This window comes from Nycticebus coucang, chromosome 12, assembly GCF_027406575.1.
Source record: "Nycticebus coucang isolate mNycCou1 chromosome 12, mNycCou1.pri, whole genome shotgun sequence".
NCBI classification, from domain to species: Eukaryota; Metazoa; Chordata; class Mammalia; order Primates; family Lorisidae; genus Nycticebus; species Nycticebus coucang.
In genome coordinates this window covers 49,142,826-49,165,084 of record NC_069791.1, presented here as the reverse complement: position 1 = coordinate 49,165,084, position 22,259 = coordinate 49,142,826, and the positions used below count along the sequence as shown (strand labels likewise).

Genomic DNA, 22,259 nt, shown 5'->3' with positions numbered 1-22,259 from the left:
TTTTGTACTTTCAACTATCAGAATCATGAAAAAATAATCTGTTAATACTCCCAGCGTGTCATTACATGGGGTAACTCTCAGACACAAGACTGGCTCACTTACTTAGGACAAGTTAGGATGATTGAAAAAGTCTTGAACTGGTTTCAAGAACTGACTCTGTTTCCAGATGTTCCTCTGCTGTGCTAGACATGACCTTGCAAGAAAGTGGGGAAAAAAAGTAAAAGTGAAGTCAGTGGTCAGGCTCCAAGCAGCCCATCTGATTTTCACTGTGCTTAATGCCAGGGTCTAATGGGTTGCAGGATAATCGGTCTTTGTAAAATGGCAATAAGTTGACTAGGCCTCTCAGTATAAGAAAAAAATAATGTAGAAATATTTATCTCCTACACAAATACTAAGCAGAGTATATGAACCGCAGAAGAAATTGACAGGATGACCATGCAGTCTTTTGGAGTCTTCCAGGGAACAAGGGTTCAAGGAGGGGTTGCTCTGAAAAATACGAAGTATGATTAATATACACAAAGATGCTCACTTTCACTGTAGTTAGGGAAAGTTTTTATTATATAACGGCATAACATTTCAAATCTGCCAGACTGGTACAAATATTTAAAAACATCAACATTATAAAATGCCAGCAAAGGACTAGATTAAAAGGAACCTAGATACCAATGATTCAAGCCAAATACAGCTGTGGTGTAACACAAAAGTAGAAGTGATTACATTTGTACCAATTCTTTCTCAGTGTCTATCTTCAGAGGATGAGAATTCAGTTTCACACAGGTAGCATGGCTCTTTGGCCAGGGTTTGACTTGTTTGCAAAGGTGATAGCAACTACTTCCAAATCCAATCTAATTGTTTCAAACAAGACTCATAGGCACATTGTAGAAAAATGTAAGCATACTAGGTAAACCTACTATCTGGGTTGAAATAAAGTTTATTTTATCACTGAAACAATCTATTGTTAGATGAACTTTTTCATAAAATAGGGGAAAACCCATCCTGTTCAGGAATTAAAAATAGAATCTATATTTGAAAAATAACCAGGTATCTCTAAATCTGCCAGCCTACCATCTTTTTTTAACCTAACCAGAGCATATTTCCTTACACACACACACACACAAACACATGTACAGAGGCACACACATATAGAATATCTATATTTCTGAGAAAATACCAATAAACCACTAAAAATGAAGAAGGGAGATAAGTATTCACAAAGTCCAATAAAAATATGAAATCTTGACTTAGAAATTCATAAGTAAACATTAAAATAATGGGGCAATTTTCACTTATGACAATACTAAATATCTTAAACAATCGATAAGCTTTTGAATTGGCAAATTAATGTGAATAGAAAATTACTTATCTATATTTATTAAAACAAAACATGCAGCTTTTTACTTTCCGTTTTAAATAATTTGTCCTGTATAAGTCGTAAGAACATGTTCAAAGTTATGCAGCACAGGGGTTTATCTTGCTTTACTTTTCTCTAATGGGTCTACTGGGAACACAAAACAAAACAAAAAGATCAGCAACGAAAATAATCATGATTAAGAAACAGACCACCAGTAATTATTTAATATAACAAATGTTCTTAGTATATACAACAAAACAATAGATTGTAATATTCTGTGTCTGAGATGGTTACATATGGATGGAGTTTCAAATGGTTTGTATTAGTTTCTATTTTATTGAAAATTAAAGCCTATGTCAAAAGCTTCTTAAAGGTGAAATTTTGAATGTTTGAAAATAATGAATGACAATTAAATTTATATCTAACACGTTTTCTATATCCATAACTATTTCCAAAGATTTGATTTCCAAAAAAACAAAAATAAAATATGAAAATAATTAAGGATTTTTATATTTGTACAAATTGTTTTTTGAAAGTGACCAATTTTTAAATCCACCAGTAGATATGCTGGTTAATTTAATATCATGGTCGAATTATCAGTTATTACAGCCCAAATATTTAGGATAATTAAATTCTTTTTCTAGCAGAGGAAGAATGAAAATTGCATTGTTAGTGAGAATGCAAAACAGAATTAGCCTGGTGATCAAATCACATGGAAAACCAATTCAAAATTGCAACATAACGTTTCAGTTAAACAAAAATGTTAACTTTAAACAATAGGACAATGAAAGAACTAAAAGAAAGTACAGGAAAATAATTAGAACTTTCTAACTATACAGAGATGAGGAAAAATTTAGGTTGAACTCAAGATAAATCACTATCATTGATAATAAAAATAATTTTACCACCATGTTGTATATAAGCATGTTAAATAACTTTGTTTCATCACTAATCAAAGAAATAAACACAAAAATATTGATATTTTACCTATAAAATCAGTAAATATTAAGTAAAATGTAATTATAAACTAAAACAATGAAATTTTACCTATAAGTAAATATTTCAAAACAAACTATAATTATGCATATTTGGACAATGTGTAGGAAAGGTTACCAGTCATTATTCACAAAAGCTTCTCCTAATCTATGACGTTGGACCACTTTACTGGAAAGAAATTTTCAGTATGTATTAAAACCCAAAACATGTATGAACCTACTGCTTTCAGAGTTCAAGATGGTGAAAAAATAATTCTGTTTTACATGGACTGATTTGGAAAAAGAGGCTAGATGGTTGGAAAAAATAAAACAAGACACTATCAGAACCTCCCCCCACAAAACAGAAGGAATAGCTGGATTCAAGCCTCATGTCCTTTTTATGAAAGGACGTCTCATATTTTTAAAGACATTGCTTTCTCTCTACGCTATGATTTAGTATATTCTGCGTTGAGTGTTGAAGTTGAGATCCAGGAGTCATTTCTGTAATATCTCTTGGAAAGAAGCAAATAAGTGAGAGCAATTATACTCACCTACTTAAAAATAAAATTTGAAAATTTTGTAGAAGAATCCTAATTGTAAAACAGTATAAAATTATTTCAGGATAGAGTTAATTTATCGTACAGATGAATATCTGAGAACCTACAGGAGAAACTTTTAGAAAATCTAGAAATGACGTTAAAATACTTTGTTAATGAAAGTCTGTGAAAAACTACAAAGGAAGCTCTCCTGTAATTGCTAATTTATAGTTTTTCTCCCCCCACAAATACCTATCAAGGCTGAAAATGTTGCCATGACTTTTGGTACTTTGAAAGATATTTCACAAATCATAGGTATTTCAATTGAAAATGAGAAGAATATTAAATTTAAATATTGCTTAATGAGAACCTCTCAATATTAAGTCTGAGACTTTAAAAAGAAAAAAATGACAAAAGAACCAAATTGGGTGTTGTGTTAAAGATTACGTTGAAAAACAGTGCCACAGAATATGGAGAAAAATGTGTTGATTTGTTAGAATAGAAATTATATTTTTAGCCTTCCCAGTTAAATTATAAGTAATAATCCTTACCCGTAGCCTATATAAGAACCCAATGTAGAGAGTTTTCATTTCATTTAGTATAGCATAATGTAGTCTAATATAGTTTGGTTTGGCACAGTAATAAATTATATAACTCATTTTTAATTTGAAAGATTTCACTGGACATCAGCTTGTGGGTAGTAAAGAAACTTCCTTACTATCTAATATAAACTTCTGATGACTCAGAACCTCACTACTGACTTCATTCTCCTCTAGCCTCTTCATTCTCCTCTAGCCTCTTTTTTTTAATAAATTAAGTTTTTTGTCCCCTTGCAGTTCATTTTCCCTCCTCTCATTGTAGTGAACATCTAGAAGTCCCTCCATTCATCAAAGACGGTGAACCACAAACCTTCCCCTATTGTCACCTCACAGGCTCCTGCCCACTGGCTGCTCAGTCTCCCTTCAGATCTTTTCCACTCTGCCTTGGCCTACAGGAAACTTCAGTCTTTCTCATGAACTTAAAGGTATGTTTTTACTTTTCTTTGACAAATACTAAGAAAAATACCTAATGAAAAAAAAAAACACTAAACACAATAGATTTGGCCAGAAAAAAATTAGTTACTAATATAAAGTCAAATATAAGAACACATGGAGATTAATAAGGAAAGACTGGCTGTGTGTGGTGGCTCACGCCTATAATCCTAGCACTCTGGGAGGTCGAGGTGAGTGGATTGCTTCAACTGAGGCTCTTGACCAAGAGTGAGAACCCCATCTCTACCAAAAAAAAAAAAAAAAATTAGCTGGTCGTTGTGGTAGTCCCAGCTTCAGGAGGACTGTCCCAGCTAGGGGAGGCTGAGGCAACAGGATTGTTTGAGCGCAGGAGTTCAAGGTTGCTGTAGCTATGATGCTAGGGCACTCTGCCCAGGGTGACAGAGGGAGAGTCTATCTCAGAAATAAATAAATTAATAAATAAGAAAAGACTGACAACCTTCACCCCTTCACCAATGGGCAAAAAGTGTGGAGACATGTGAGATATGAACAAAAAAAATCACAAATCATTTAAAAATGTGAAAAAATGCTAATTCTGACTGATAATAATTAAGTTAAATTTTAAAAATTAAAGATTATTATTTTTGACTATCATTTTAGAAAAGTTAATGATCATCATATATTAAAAATTAGAAAACTTGTGCTAAGTTTGGCAAATGTGTTTTAGTGGTTATTTACAAAGATTTGCGATATACACATCTGTAGATTTGTTCTGTGCCTCAGCATCTTATACTAAACACTGAAGTAATGGTTATGGGGAGTCAAAATATATAAGAATCTTTTGAGACATAACTGACTGATCACTATGAAAAGGGGAAGGCTTAATATATTATGTGTTACATGCTAGAAAATATTATAGTCATTAAAAGCAGAAAAGATTATGTACATGCAATGATATTGAGCAAATTAAAACATGTATATTATTAAGAAAGCATAATCTGCTTGACAATATACTTCAATCTGTGTTAGTAAGATAGATATGATAAAGTTTATGGGGAAAAATCTTTCATTTATTAAAACCTTTAAAATTTGTAAAACGTATATCCTACATAATATAATTTTATCATATTTTAACATACACAATATGCTCATTATATGTAACACAGGATGAAGTCTCATAGGAATACCATCGATTTCACCTGCAAGGTTAATTAGGAATCTTTGCTATTAAAGACATCTCTGGTTCAGTGTTTATTCTACATTATTTATTATTATTGATTTTAATATGCCCCCTTATTTATAATTTTTCTAAATTATTTAAATTATTATACACTTATTTTATAACTTATATAAATTATTATAGCCTACTGAGATGGTTAATTTTAGGCGTTAATCTGCATGAACTGGAGCATCTAGAAACCCGATGAAGCCTTGTTTGGGGAGTGTCTGTGAGAGCGTTTCCAGAGGAGTTTAGTGTGTGAGTCTGAGTAGACCAGGTGGGGAGATGTGCCCTTATTGTGGGTGGACACAATCCAGTCTACCAGGGCCCAGACACATGAAAACAGAGTAAGGCAAATGTGTCTGTCCCTCTCCTGGAGCTGGGATGCTCTCCTCCTCCCTTGGACATTGGAATGTGGGCTCTACAGACTTTGGACTCCAGGACTTACTCCAGCTCCATTCCACTTCGCAGGCCTTTGGTCTTGGACTGAGAGTTACTCCATCAGCTTCCCTGCTTCTTTTCTTTCCATTATTTATTTATTTTTTTTTTTGAAACAGAATCTCACTTTGTTTCCCTTAGTAGAGTGCCATTGTGTCTCAGTTCACAGCAACCTCAAACTTTTGGATTCAAGTGAATGCCTTGCCTCAGCCTCCTGAGTAGCTGGAACTATAGGCACCCACTACAACCACCAGGTATTTTTTTTTTTATTGTTGGGGACTCATTGAGGGTACAATAAGCCAGGTTACATTGATTGCAATTGTTAGGCAAAGTCCCTCTTGCAATCATGTCTTGCCCCCATAAAGTGTGACACACACCAAGGCCACACCCCCCCTAGAGACAAAGTCTGGTTCTTGCTCAGGCTGGTCTTGAACTGGTGAGCTCAGGCAATCCACCCACCTCAGCCTCCCAGAGTACTAGGATTACAGGCGTGAGACACCAAGCCCGGCCTTAGCTTTCCTATTTCTAAGGCCTTGGGACTTGGACTGAACCACACTACCAGCCTCCTAGGGTCTCCATCTTGCAAATGGCCTGCCCTGGGACTTTTCAGTCTTCATAAATGCCTGAAAAAATTCCCCTAACAAAGCCCTCTTTCATATACAGTGTTTCTACATACAAGATACAGCAGGTGCCAAAAATATTTATACACATTTTAAGCAAGGAAAACAACTGTATTAAAATTGTAATACTCAAGTCATGTTTGACTTCTGCAATTATAAGAGATACAATATACAAGATAACAAATGTTATCAGTATAATCTGAGTATTATGATTGTAATACAATTTTTTCCTTCCTTAAAATCCATACGCATTTTTTTGGTACCCTCTGTATATATCTTGTTGCTTCTGTATCTCTGGAGAATCCTAACTAGTGCCCTCACTTATGTCTGTGTTGTCAAAGTATAACAGTAGAGGATTCAAGCATGTTTTCAAAAACAAATTGTGAATAGAGATTTCAAATATGAAATTTCTGAACCTTGTAGCATCTTATACACATTTAATAGCTCCCCCTATGTCAAAATATCATGATTATGTAAATTAATGTTCTTTATAAATATGACATTTTATTTTTATATAGTCAGAATGGTTTTTAGGGATGTTAATTATTATTATTTTATTTTTATAAACAAAGCTGTACATAATAAATGCATACAATTTGATCACTATACCCTGTCACAAACCTATTCATTACCTCTCAAAGTGGCTTAACCGCCCTGTTTTTATTTATTGTTATTATTTTTTCTGATTAAAACACTTAACATAAGGCTTACCCACATAGTAAGTTTTTAATACCAAATACTGTATTGTAAACTATAAGCACTTACTTTACAGTAGATTTCTGGGACCTGTTAATCTACTATAAAAGAAACTTTGTACTCTTTGACTAAAAACTCCGTTTTCACTCCTCCTAGTCCCTGTCAACCACCCTCCCACTGGCAGCATCTGTAAGTCTGACTTTTGTAAATTCCTCATGGAAATGGTATCCTGCTGTGTTTGTCCTTCTGCCTCTAGCTTATCACACATAACGTAATGTCCTCTAGGTTCATCTCCTTGTTTGTAAAGGACAAGCAAGTTGTTATTGCTGAATAAATAGTACTGGATTGCAGGTAAAGACCATCTTTTCTTTATCCATTCTTCCATCAGTTGTTTCCAGATCTTAGCTACTGTGAATAATGCTGCAATGAGCATGGGAGTGCAGGTTTCTTTAAGATCTTGATTTTAGTTCCTTTAGAAATAAAGGAAGACTTTAGTCTGATGAAATAATTAGTTCTATATTTAGTTTTTCATGAATCACCACACTGTTTTCCATGGAAGCTTCACAAATTTACATTTGCTCCAAAAGTTTACAAGTGCTTTTTTTGTTCACCACATCCTTGCCAACAACATATGTTGTCTTTTGTTTGTTGAGGTTGTCTGGGGCGTGGGAGATTTTTTAATAATAGATCATCTAACAATTGTGAGAGGATGTCTCACTGTGGTTTTGGTTTTCATTTCCCCAATGGTTAATGATGTTGACAACTTTTTCATATATTTTTGACCATTTGGATGTATTCCCTGGAAAATAATCTAATCGAGTCATTAGCTCATTTTTTTTTTAGATTGGGTTATCAGTTTGTTTGCTTTTAAGCTGTAACTGTTACTTATGTATTTTGAATATTAACCCTTTATCAAATATATTGTTTATAAATATTTCTCCTACATTGTAGGTTGTTTTCCTTTGGTTGTTTGTTTCCTGGCTGTGCAGAAGCTTTTTCATTTTATGTAATTTCACTGTCTATTTTTACTGTTGTTTTCTGTGCTTTTGGTGTCACATCCAAGAAATTCCCAGGGCTAATGTTCATAGATTTTCTTGCTGTGTGTTCTTCTTGGAGTCTGAGGAGTTCAGGTCTTACATTTAAGAATTTTGTCATTTGGAGATGATTTTTCTGTATAGTATCAGATGATTATCTGATTCTATTCTGTTATTTTGCATGTGGGTATCCAGTTTTCCCACCACATTTGCTTAAGAGGCTTTACTTATTTCCTTATTGTATATTCTTGGCACTCTCATTGAAGATCAGTTGACTAACAATGTATACTTTTTCCTGGGCTTTCTACTGTTCCATTAGTCTATATGTCTTCTTAATCCTGTGTCAAACTATTTTCATTATTCTATCTTTGTAATATATTTTCAAATCAGAAAATATGATGCCTCCAGCTTTGTAATTCTTGCTCAAAATTGCTTTGGCTATTCAGTATATTTGTAAATTCATATGAATTTTAAAAATATATGTTTTATTTCTGTAAAAATGGCATTGGGATTTTGAGAGATTGAATTTAACTTGCAGAACCAGCTCAGTTTCCTTAGTATTTTTTCCCTGTTGTTTTCTGTCCTCTATTTCATTTATTTCTATCTTAATCTTTATTATTTCTTTCCTTCACCTAACTTTAAGCTTAAAATTTTTTCTTGTTTTTCTACTTTCCTTTGTATAACATTTACCTGTTTATGTGAATTATTTTCTCTTTTTTATTGAAAGCATTTATGGCTACACAATTCCCTCCTAGTACCCATATGCCTGTATCTGATAAGTTTTGATATATTGTGCTTTTTAATCTTGAAATATTTTCTGATTTCCCTTTTGGCTTCCTCTTTCCTAGTGTTTATTCCAAAGTATGCTGTCTAATTTCCATGTGTTTGTGAATTTTTCCATTTTCCTTTTTTTTGTTGTTGTTGTTGAATTCTAGTCTCATCCTTTTATTGTCAAAAAAAGATATTAAAATGATTTCAATCTTTTTAAAATTATTAAGACTTCTTTCGTGACCTAGCACATGATTTATCTTGGAGAATGTAACATGTGTACTGCAGAAGCATGAATATTTTGCTGCCGTTGGGCGAAGGTTCTAAGTATATCTCCTAGGTCCATTTGGTTTATAGTGTTAAGTCTGTTACCCTATTCATTTTCTGTCTAGTTCATGTGTCTACTGCAGAAAGTGGGGTGTTGAAGTCTCCTGCTATGATTGTAATTTGATCTATTTCTTCCTTCTTATCTGTCAATATTTGTTTTATATATCTAACTGTTCTAATGTTAGGTGCATATGTATTTATAAATGTTTTATGATCCTGTTTAATTGGATATTTTATGACTAAGTAATGACCTTCTTTATTTTTGTAGCTGTGATTAATTTAAAGTCTATTTTGTCTGATATAAATGTAGCCATCTTTGCTCTCTTTTGGTTGATATTTGCATGGAGTATCTTTTTCAACCCTTTCACTTTCAACATACGTGTGTCATTAAATGTAAAGTGCCTCTCTTGTAGATATCATATAGTTGAATTTTTTGTTTTATTCTTTTAGTCATCCAATGTCTTCTGATGAGTGAGTATAATCCATTTACATTTGAAGTAACTATTGACAGTTAGGGACTTACTATAGCCATTCTGTTAATTGTTGGGGTGTTGCTCTTTGTGTATTTCTTTGTTCCTCTCTCTCTGTCCTGCTGTCTTTTTGTGATTTGATGATTGATAATGACATACTTTTATTATATTTTCCTTTTTTTTGTATGTGTTTACTATAAGTTTTCCCCTTGCTTTTTAATAAGGCTAAATAAAACTTGTTATGATAACAGTCTATTTTGACCTGATAATACCTAGAGATCAATTTCATACAAATCTCTCCATTTTACTCCCCTCTCCACTTTGTATTGATTTAGAAATTACTTTGGGTTTTTGTTTTGCATCTCTTAACTAATTTTTTCACATTATAGTTTTTCTTAATACTTCTATCTTATATTTATAATAGTTGCTTTAAATTCCTTGACTGTGTCCTGGTGTGATGGCTCACACCTATAATCCTAGCATTCTGGGAGCCTGAGGCCAATGTATTGCTTGAGCTCAGGAGTCTGAAATGAGCCAGAGCAAGAGCAAGACCCCATCTCTACTAAAAATTGAAAAAATAGCCAGGCATGGCAGGTGCCTGTAGTCTCAGGTACTTGGGAAGCTGAGCCAGGAAGATCCCTTGAGCCAAAGAGTTTGAGACTGCTGTGTGCTACAATGATGCCATGGCACTCTACCCAGGGCAACAGTGTGAGACTCTGTCTCTGTTTTCTATGATGTTCCTGTCTCTAAATAATGATTTTTCTCCTAAATTCAGTTGACTTCACTGGACACAAATTCCAGATTCTCCACTGAGCTGGGAAGCCATTGAATTTCCACTCAGTTCTTTCAGCTTCCAGGGCCCTCACACACACCTTTTCACTGGGGCTCCTCTGCACAAGTGTAGTCATGTGCTTAGCAAAGAGGTTGAATGTATTTTATTAGCATATTTGGGGGCTACCCTTTCCATGACATTTTTCTGTTCCAAATTACATCCCTAAATTGCTGTTTTTTTCTTTCAAGCTCAGATGCATTGACTCTGTAGCTAATAAACTTACAAATTTGTACCACTCAGACTCGTACATATTAAGGAAAACTCTCAGACAAAAATCTGAAAACTGGGGTAGTACCTGTGGCTCAAAGGAGTGGGGTGCTGGCCCCATATACTGGAGGTGGTGGGTTCAAGCCCGGCCCTGGCCAAAAACTGCCAAAAAAAAATCTGAAAACTTGAAAATCTTCCAGTTTTAGTCTGAGTAGTATTTCTAATATGAGTTTTTCTTTAGTATTCTAATTGATTTATCTATTTTTTATTACAAGAGTGTGCTTGAATTGTATGTTACTGCATTTATACTTTGAAGCATAAACGGATACTTATATACAAATGCTTGGAAAGTTCTTCAAACAATTTTGTCACAAATTTGAATATATTAACTACTCTAACAGAATAGATAACATAAATTATGCTCTAAAAATTATATTACAGATATTCTAACACTTATCTTGATTATGAAAAGTGAACTTATTAAAAATTAATAAAGTAAAATTGATACTGAAAGTAACTAAAATGAGGATGTTTCTAGGAAGAAGCTTGTAGTTATAAAATGTATTCCTTAGGAGAACATTTTTTATAATGATAGATGAGTAAAAATGAAAAATAAAAGAATTATTGAATTTATTTGTACTTTATAGTTTGGTTCTTGTGAATTTTTGGTCCAACTTTTGTTGTTTTAAGATATTTAAGTGTTGTATTACATTTTTCTTGTGTTTCATGGGTCTTTTTAGGGCAGATTTTTATGAGATAAAACATTTTGATTTCCATTTTCTGTGTTCTTTTCTATGCAGTGTGTAGATGAAAAATGTTTTTGTGGTCTATGACAGCTCATTCATTTTATTGGATTCCTGTATCAAGAGGATGCTCTTCTTTCAAGACAATATAATGCAGCCTCTACATGGATGGAAGAGGAAAGAGGGTTTTTTTGTGTATGTGGGTGTGTTTTAAATCTCACTTTGTTTAGGACTACCCTAACACCCTGTCTCTTACACAAACACACACTTGGTTTTTCCCCTTTACTGTTTCAAATGTGTTTCTTTCTTGCCTTTTAATCTCTTTCCCCCAGAAGTGCTGTTTTTTCAACACTGACTCATTGAGTCCAGAACAGATTCATAAGTCTTTCGCTCCTACTCAGAAATCTGAATTATCGGTATTCCTTTGTGGAACTTTCACTGTTAGTATGGTTTTCCTTTTCTGAAACCCTAACTCCTTGAATAGTTAGTGATGGAATGTAGGAATAAGTCCACTACAAACTGTTTCCTATCTTTCTGTTTATAAGTAAAGTATTTTGAAGTTTTAGTATTCTCTGACATCTATTTATGAAAAAGGCATGAATTTGTGTGGCTTTATTTTTTGCATGTTATTGATGTAGATTTTAAGGCTATTTTAGAAGATCACAGTTTAGGCAATGCCATTATCTCTCTTTGTTTGAATTTTATTTCAGTGAGTTTCTAGGTATCCCCAGAACTCTGCTGTCTACTTGTTTCTAAAATTATGAGGGAATAACTATTCCTGCGTTGACTTTCCTTATTCCTGGCCTGATTTTCTCATGGAAGTTTCAACTTGCTCAGCTTATCAATGTGCTATGAGGGCTTCATTTATTTCCATCCATGCAAATTTTGAGGTTCTTAACTTTTACGTAGCTCAAAACTTTTGTAATGATTCACATACAAGACTGTGCCTAAATCGAAAGTTTCTCCATTTATACTTTGAAGAGAAAGTTCTTACAAACAATATCTATTCTCACAGGTCTGAAACATATTGAATATATTGTATTAGGTGACTACTCCAACAGAATGGATAACACTATGTTCTAAATAATATCTAAGAACATAACCTGTAGCTTGAATATGAAAAATGAACTTTAACAAAGATTAATATTTATATAAGTAAAACGGATATTGAAAGCAACTAAAATATAGGATATTTCTAGAAAAAGCTTTTAGCTATAAAATCTAATGTTCAGGTATAAAAACAGTGATAGATGAGTAAAAATGAAAAAACAAATAATTATTACATTTATTTCTACTTCCTACAGTTTGATCCTTAATTTATGAATTTTTTGTTCATTTTTTGTTTGTTTTAGGATATTTATACAGGTTTTAAGTTTTGTATTATACTTTTCTTGTGTTTTATGGCTGTTTTATGAAGGAATTTTTATCAGCTTAAATGTTTTGATTCTCCTTTTCTTTGGTCTTAGTTTCTGTGCATACATATAGATGAAAATGCTTTCCATGGATGGGATGATAGCTGGAGCGATCTGTTGGATTCATATATCAAGAGTGTCCTTTTCTGTCAAGACAATGCAGTGCACTTTCTTATGAGTGGTTTTTTGGAGAGAAGAGAAAACAGGTTTTGTATGTGTGTGTGTTAAATGTAATTTTGTCCAAGACTATCCTAATACCCTGTCACTTACACATATACACACTAGTTTATTTCTTCTTTTATTTTATTTATTTATTTATTTAGAGACAGAGTCTCATTTTGTTGCCTTCAGTAGAGGACCATGGCATGATAACTCACAGCAACCTCAAACTCTTGGGCTCAAGCGATCCTCTCGCCTCAGCCTCCGAGTAACTGGGACTGTAAGAATGGACCACAATGCCCATTTTTAGAGATGGAGTCTTGATCTTGCTCAGGCTTGTCTCAAACTCCTGAACTCAGGCAATCCACCTGCCTCAGCCTCTCAAAATGCTAGGATTACAGGCGTGAGCCACCTCTCCTGGCCTTGTTTTGCCTTTTAATGAGCAGGTTTCAAATATGCTTCTTTGCTTTTTACCCTTCCCAGAAATGTTGTTTACAAGACTGACACGTAGAGTCCAGAAAAAACTTTCGAGTCTTTTCCCTCTACTCAGAAAACTGATCCAGTGGGACTCCTTTTAGAATTTTCACAGTTAGTGTGTTTTTCCTCTTTCTAGGTTGTTTGTTTATGTGAAATCCCTAGAGCTCCGTGAAAAGTTTGTGATGAGATTTATGGATAACTCCACCTGAAACTGGTTATTATCTTTCTATCCTCTGACCCCTAAACATGCTAAAGGTAGGAATTTGTGTGTTTTGCATGTTATGCATGGTATAAGATTTTAAGACTATTTTAGATTAGGATTTAGGCAACTGCCATTACCTATCTTTGTATTGACTTTATTTCAGGGAATGTCTAGGTTTCAGCAAAATTCTCTGCCGTCTACACCTATCTCTGGTGGGAGGAGCAAAATTGAAATAATATTAATTCCTTTAATGATTTATTTCTTTATGATTAATGCCAACTAATATATAGATAAATAGAGACTGCCCAATGATAATAACTTATTTTCTAGATAGATTAAAGTTACTATAACTTGAATTTAATTAATTTAAATAAAATTAGTTGTTAACCAGAGATAATTCTGTTCACAAGCAATGAAAATGACTGTACTAATGCTCACTTAACTTACTAAAAAATATTTTGCCTGAAAGTATGTTTTCAGAAACAAAGAACAGCTATAAATTTGGAGGAAGAGATTAATTATCTCCATTTGATCTTGCAATCTCATTGATACAGGGTGGGTGGTGCCCCAGCTCAGGCTGCGCCAGACCTCCCGGGAGGGCCAGTGGGGACCCCCCCACACCTTCTGTATCTGTGCCCCGAGGGTTGTCGCTGAGGGGGCCCTGGCAGGCCAGGGCTGGAGAGCCAAGTGCTGTGGAGTGGAGCCACAATGGCCTAAGTCCAAAGGAAGTTGAGGGAAGCCATGGACACCTCCCACTGCTGCCACAGCCACCTTATCTTTTCCTTTATTTCAGAGAACAGTACCTACCAATGTGAAGCTGCCCTGGGCAGCACACACAACTTCTAACGCTAAAAATGTTATTCCATTTAGATCTGAACAGGGTTCCCCCATTTGTTAGGCCGGAGCAATTTCATGAAGAGACTATATCCGTTCATTAATGTGCCCGTTCACTTTGAAAAAGTGTTTTATCATCTCTAAAGTCCAGGCCAAATGTAACTCTCCAGGCTATTCAGGGGTCCTTGAACTGCGACCCATGGGCCACATGAGGTGGTATGATTGTATTTGTTCCCGTTTTGTTTCTTTACTTCAAAATAAGGTATGTGCAGTGTGCATAGGAATTTGTTCATAGTTGTTTTTGTTTGTTTGTTTTTTTTTTAACTATAGTCCAGCCCTCCAAAGGTCTGAGGGACAGTGAATTGGCCCCCTGTTTAAAAAGTTTGAGGACGCCTGTAAGACAAAGGACTCATGCAGAGATTTTCTGACTAGAGTCTTTTCTCTGCCAAAAGCTCTGGTGCTTTTTCTGTATTCTTTTCTGTATAATAAATCCTATCTTACCACTGATCGGTGGTCTATCATTCATTCTTTGAATTACTGAGATCAAGGACCTACTGAAGAAAGAAATTCCAGTAACACCATTATTAGGCATCCAGAAGAAAAAAAATAATTTTATAATAAGGACATTTAAACTAGATTATTTATCACAGTTCAATTTACGACTGCCAAAATGTAGAAACAACCTAAATGCCCATCAACTCAGGAATGGGTTAAAAATCTGTCATATATGTGTACCATGGAATACTATTCAGCCTTAAAAAAGACAGACTTTACATCATTTGTATTAACCTGGATGGAGTTAAAACACTTTCTTCTTAACAAAGTATTACAAGAATGGAAAAGCAATTATCCAATGTACTCAATACCAATATGAAGCCAGTAGACAATCTAATACACACCAAGTAAGAGAAAAACTCAATCTAATTCAAGTTAGGGGGAGGCGGGATAAGAAAGGTGAGAGAAGAGAGGAAGGAGGGGGATTGGAGTGCTCCTATTTAGTGGGCACAATGTAATATGTGGATATATGGGACACCTCTCCGGTGCAGGACACAACTGCAAGAGGGACTCTACCTAACAAATACAAACATTGTAACCGAGTTGTTTGACCCTCCCATTAATTTGAAATAAAAAAAAGACATTATCAGTGAAATAATTGAGGTGACATTGCCATTTAATCATTCTTCTCTTCATGTCAATAACAATTCATTTTCTTTCTAAGCCAGTAGAAGTTTCAAAAAATACAGTTTTATCATGTCATCAGGATGTAATCAATAAAATTAATATTCAAATAAAAAATACAATAGTGTGACTTCAAAATCTGGTTAATACTAAGCTTGTGAATCTCAGAAAATATCAATACTTACTTCAACATTAGTATAATTTCATTCCTTTCTGATTTTAATTATCTAATTTAGTAATATCTTCTACGGCTGGGCATGGTGGCTCCTGTCTGTAACCCTAGTGCTGTGGGAGGCCAAGGCAGGTGGACTGCATGAGCTCAGGAGTAAGATAGCAGAGCCTGAGCAAGAGCCAGATTCCATAGAGCCAGGCAGAGTGGCACACACCTGTAGTTCCAGCTACTCAGGAGGCTGAGGCAAGAGGACTGCTCAAGACCAAGAGTTGGAGGTTGCTGTGAGCTATGATGCCACAGTACTCTACCCACGGTGAGAAAATTAATAATAATAATATCTTCTACATATTTTAGCTAAAAGTTGTTTAAAACAAAGCAGCAAACTGTGTTCTGAACATTTTATTTATTTGGACTTTCATATTGTACTTGTTTGCTTTGGATAGCAGTTCTTTTTTTTTTTTTTTTTTTTTTGGCCAGGGCTAGGTTTGAACCTGCCACCTCCGGCTTATGGGGCCAGCACACTACTCCTTTTGGCCACAGGCGCCACTCAGTTCTTGCTTCTTTTAATCACATTAAAAGTGTGATTCTGTGAATTAGTCATTTACTCATTAATCTGGGAATGGATAATCTAAACAGTAAAGATTCTACTCTATTTTTTGGATAAGAATCATAGCACACCGTTGTCTATGAAAAATTAAATTCACATTGGTAAAGATCATGTTGTCCCTTCTTCTTACTTCCAATATTCCTCTGAATACTAGAAATATTGCCAAGGGCATTCACTTCAAATCTATGTCGAGTCTTTTATCAGTTTTGGTAAAATTTTGACTAAGCTCCCTCAAGCTATGAAATGAATTTTCATTACCAGCAGCCATTGGTAATTTCTTTCCTCACCCCAGCATGCATTCAAAGACAACACTTTTATGACCACCTGTGGTTAATTTTCTAGAACATTTCAAAAGGCATAAAGTTTTTAAATCATTGCTCGTTATTATAGTTTCAATTTTTATGAAGTCTCTGACATGGCACTCAAAGAAATTTTATTGTCGGTTAAGATTTGGCTGAGTCTCCCAGAGTCCAATTTGGAGGTGTCCTCCCATTGCTGTTTTCCTGGACAACTTTCTCTCACTGTTACACCCAATTCCTTGGCAATTCTGTCCACGCCTCTAGAATCTATTCAGAGCACACATCTAGTCTGAGCCATCAGCGCCGTCATCATTGCTGCAGTTACAGTCCCCTTTACCTGCTTCTGGCTTCCACCCTTGTCCTCACAGGACATCTGTAAACACCTAAATGAAATCAGTTTGTTCGTCTGCTTAGAGCCCTCCATAGCTCCCACCTCACTCAGCGTTAAACCAAAGACCTCTCCGCAGCCCACAGGCCCTGAAATATCTGCCTGTTCAGGTCCTTCTCTTGTTATCTCCCACTCCTATTGCTGCTGCAGCCACACTGGGATTCCTGCTTTTCACAGAACAGAAGGACACACCAAGCCTCGGGGCCTTTGCACTTCCACTCCCCCATCCGGAAATGCTCTTCCTTTAGGTGTCCCAGGACATGGACGTCTCCGCTCACATCACATGCTACCACCTCTGCAGAGGCCTTCTCGATGATCTCCACTATTTTATCATTCCGTTATCATCTGTATTTCCCACTAGAATGTCCATTCTACGAAAGTAAGGATTTAGGAGTGTTTGTTCACTGTTGCGGGGTTTAACGTCCATAAATACATAGTATGTTCCCACTGCGTCTTTTCCGCCTCCACCGTCTTTGGCTGCATTTCCTACAAATCCCTTCATATAAAAAGAAAAAGTCTGCAAAACACCTCTTGGGGAAGACAATGCGGGGGTAGGCATCAGTCTGCGACTGGATGGGGTACTAGGGTCTGGGCAGTCTTGGGTGCGCCTGGGCTCGAGGACCTGCCCCTGAGACCCAGTGGAAGGCAGCAGTTCAGGCCACCAGAAGCCCCCATGGAGCTCCCAGTCCTCTGGGAGCCACTAGGGCCTTGACCAGGGTGGCAGCCACGGCAGAGCGCGTGGCGCAGGTCGCGGTTGGCGAGCGTGTAGATGACGGGGTTCAGGAGCGAGTTGGCCACGGTTAGGCCGAGGAAGGGGTCAGCTTGCAGGAGCACAGGACAGGCGCGCGCGGGGCACGCCACGTCGAGCAACAGCAACAGGAAGAGGGGGCCCCAACACGCCACGAAGGCGAGGAGTAAGACGCTGAGCTTGCGCCCCAGTGCCAGCGAACGTGGCCTGCGGCGGTTACTGGTTGAGGTGCACCGGCTGGTCCCCGGCTGTGCCCGCGGGAGCCGTGCATTGGCGCGCACCTGGCAGTAGATAGAAGCGTAGAGTGCGCAAATAGCAGCCAGAATACACAGGACCGCGAGCACGCAGAAGAGCACGTAGGCCTTGGCGTAGAGCGGCAAGACAGTGGAGCAGGTGTCCAGATGACCTAGGCAATTCCAGCCGAGCGCCGGCAGCAGCCCGAGAAGCAGGGACACTCCCCAGATGGTAGCCACCAGCGCCAGCGAGCGCCCCCGACTAACGGCGGGAGCGGGTGCCTGGCGCGACATGGTGAGGCGACGGTCGAGCGCGATGGCGAAGAGGCTTAGCACCGACGCGGCAAGGGCCACGAAGACGCCTCCTTCACGCGCGAACCAGAGCGCGGGCGACAGTCGCAGCGTGAACGGCCCGGACAGCAGGATGTTGCCTGCATAGGCGGCGCCAGCCAGTAGATCCGACAGCATCAGGCTGCCCAGGAGCAGGAACATGGGCGTGTGGAAGCGCGGGTGGCATCCGAGCACTAAAAGCACGGCCGAGTTCTCCAGCACGATGAAAGCGCACACCGCCAGGCACACCGCGGCGTCGGCGCGCAGGCCTGCGCCAGGCTGGTAGCGCGCCCCGCGGAGCTTGCCGGTGTAGTTGTAATGGAGGACGATGACTTCGTTCACAGGCGAGCGCGGCAGCAGCCCCGACTCCATGTGGTGCGCACCCAGTAGGCGCTCTCCCTGCCACCCACTGAGCGGAAACTACTGCAAGGGCGGGGCTGAAGCTGGCAGGGCAGGGGCCCGGGCCAGCGACCCTGAGGGCTGCCAGTCGCCAGCAGTTGCCCCCGGCCTTAACACTGGACAGTCAGCCTGTGCCTGCCAGCCTGTGCCACCCGCTGCAGCCCTGGAACGCGCCCTGGCAGTGACTGGCCCCGGTGAGCCCTCAGTGGCCCCCTGCGGGCTTTGGGCTGTCCTCCAGGGTACTCTCCATCGCTGTGGGAGACGCGGAAAGGGGAGGGCTCCCCAACGGGGACTGCCGCGGTCAAAGCCGCTTCCCCCGGAGCAGAAGCCTCCTTTGCAGGGATAGAATCTTGAAGGCAATGAGGAATCTCTTCACTGTATAACATGGCTGAAATCTCATCTCATCTGTATATCCTAATTGAAACAGGTATTTATCCTTTGCCGCAAAGTAGAAGAAAAAATTGTAAGGAGAATTTGATCACTGTCTAGCACTTCTATTTTAATTGGCGAGAAACAGAAACACTCCAAATTATCCAAGGAAGGGTTCTACCTATGGATACACATGGATCTTTTTTGCCTTTTCAGCCTTGACCAGAAGATGCCACACTTACAGTAAGCATCTATCTGCTACTTAGACTTCATTATTTCACTATTTCTGGTATTAGTTTTGTTCAATATTTAAAGTAAGATTAAAGCGATATTATGTGAGAACATCTGTCTATGACGAGAACATCTGTCTATGACTCTGTGCTCCTCCTTAATATATCCCCAGAAACCCAGAAAGGGTTTTACTCTTTCAGACTCATATAGAAGATGCATTTAACTATTAACAACATTAACTCTCACTCTGTGGGGCATCTTGCAAATGTATTAGTTAATCTTTCACCTCAGATAAACAAAAGCCTGATTGTAGGGAACCTCTGACCACTTTCTCTCCTCTCTACGGAAGAGGTCTAACTGTAAAATTGTGTTGTAGGTAAGACTCCCTTCATGGACCAGGTTTCTTTATCCATGGGTATTGGGGCCAGGCTGGTTGCAAAGGAATATATGTTTCTCTTGTTCAAAAAGCTGTGAAGTCCAAGGGCTTTCAGGTTTTTCAGTAGGCATCCTAGGAGTGAATTCATGGGAATTGAAGGTCCATGTCCCATGGTTTTCTTTGAGAAAAAAAGAGGGAGAGATGATCTGTTAGAAAAGGGATCCCCCATTCCATGAGGTTGGCCTCCTTGCATTGGCCTAGTGCCCTCCGTGTAGGCATCCCTCCCATCCACAGTGAGAATTCCGTGTGACCTAGGGAAGGTGTTCCAACCACAGATAGTGAAGGATGTCCTGTGGGGATATCATGTACCATCTCACATGGCTGAAGCTTCCTGACCCATAGCTCCCTCTGAAACTGTGACTGGATTTCAGGGTCTGGAGACAGCATGACTCACCCTTACTGGATCCAAGCACATGCTCCATCCCTGTCTATCCTTGTCTTTCCAAGCCTGGTATTCATTCCTCCCTCAATGCCACCTCACAGCATTCAGCTCTCATATCTTAAATGGCCTTGCAATCTATCCTGGTCTTTACTAGTAACCACAGTAAACAGGCTGCCTATGAGAAGATGTTAAGATTTGTCCCCTTTATACAGACAGTAACTTAGCAACTACAGCTTTAAACCAGGAAGAAGAAAGCTTTTTTTCCCATTAGAAATTTCCCTTTTAAATTTCAGCCAACATGATCCATAGAAAATTATTTCTAAATCCCTTATATGAACAATCTCTCAACTTACAAAGACCATCAATGGCTTAACATAGACTTTCTGTTTTTGTTCCAAATTTTCCTTCTTTTAAACCACCAGTTACTTTAAGACAAAAAGACTTCCTTACAAGATCCTTTCTATGCAATATTATTCTCCTTCTTTTCTACTTTACTTTCAAAAACACATCTTCATATCTTTAACTCTTTTTCACATCTTGTTTTCTCTCTTTACCATTACCTTTCCCACAAAAAACCATTCCTCTCTGCTTAATCATTTTTCAAAAAAAAAAAAAGTATCTACATCTCTTTTCTATTTATTAGCTGCCATTTATCTTGTCTTTTTCCTCCAAATCCTCACTTCTTTTTTTTTTTCGTATTTTATTACCTTTATTAAGGATCACTATACATACTATTTTTTATTAAATCATAAAAACATAGATCATGTGTACATTATTGCATTTATAGAGTATAATGTGCTGATTTCATACAGAATTAGGAACGCTTACATCACACTGGTTAATATATAACTCATCTCATTTACTTAATTACCATGTTAAGACATTTATACTCTATACCAGGGGTCCTCAAACTGCGGCCTGCGGACCACATGAGGCGGTGTGATTGTATTTGTTCCCATTTTGTTTTTTTACTTCAAAATAAGATATGTGCAGTGTGCATAGGAATTTGTTCATAGTTGTTTGTTTGTTTGTTTTTAACTATACTCCGGTCCTCCAATGGTCTGAGGGACAGTGAATTGGCCCCCTGTTTAAAAAGTTTGAGGACTCCTGCATACTAATAGATCTGACATGTACCCTTGCATTATGCACCATAGGTGTGATCCTACCATTCACCCTCCTTCAATCTAACCTCCCCCCTCCCTTCCCATCCTCCCTTCCTCCATCCTTCATCTTGGGCCATAGTTGTGATCTATTCTTCATATGAAAGTGTGAGTGATTGTAAATTGGTTTCATAATAGTACTAAGTACATTGGATATTTTTCTTCCATTCTTGAGATACTTACTAAATAGGATATGTTCCAGCTCCATCCATGTGACGTAAAAGAGGTCTCCATCTTTTTTTAAGGCTGCATAATATTCCATGGTATATATACACCACAATTTATTAATCCATTCATAGGTGGATGGGCACTTGGGCTTCTTCCATGACTTGGCTATTATGCATTGGAGCTGCAATGAACAATCTGGTGCAAATATCTTTGTTATAAAATGATTTTTGGTCTTTTGGATATACACCTAGTAGAGGAATTGCAGGATTGAATGGCAGGTCTATTTTTAGATCCCTGAGTATTCTCCATACTTCTTTCCAAAGGGACGTATTAGCTTGCACTTCCACCAGCAGTGCAAAAGGGTTCCCTTTTCTCCACATCCATGCCAACATCTGTAGTTTGGGGATTTTGTGATGTGAGCAGCTCTTACAGGGGTAATATCATATCTTGAAGTGGTTTTGATTTGCATTTATCTGATGATTAATGATGATGAGCATTTTTACATGTGTCTGTAGGCCATGAGCCTATCTTCTTCAGAGAAGCTTCTGTTCAAGTCCCTTGCCCACAATGAAATGGGATTACTTGTTCTTTTCTTATTAATAAGTTTGAGTTCTCTGTGGATTCTGGTTATTAAACCTTTGTCAGAAGCATAACCTACAAATATCCTCTCCCATTCTGAGGGCTGTTTGCTTGCTTTACTTACTGTGTTCTTGGCTGTGCAGAAGTTTTCTAGTTTGATCAGATCCCAGTAATGTATTTTTGGTGTTGCTTCAAATGCCCGGTGGCTCCTCCTCATAAAGTATTCTCCCACACCAATTTCTTCAAGTGTTTCTCCTGCACTCTCTCTTCCTGTCTTAGTTTAAATCTTTT

The 22,259-nt window shown here is 37.6% G+C and overlaps 1 protein-coding gene across 1 annotated transcript; it reads right to left on the bottom strand.

Moving 5' to 3' along the window:
- Nucleotides 1-17,491: 17,491 nt before the first annotated feature.
- Nucleotides 17,492-18,616, bottom strand: LOC128561948 (sphingosine 1-phosphate receptor 5-like). The gene has a single exon (XM_053556602.1). The coding sequence runs from the start codon at nucleotides 18,614-18,616 to the stop codon at nucleotides 17,492-17,494; it is 1,125 nt and encodes a 374-aa protein (XP_053412577.1).
- Between the last annotated feature and the right edge of the window lie 3,643 nt (nucleotides 18,617-22,259).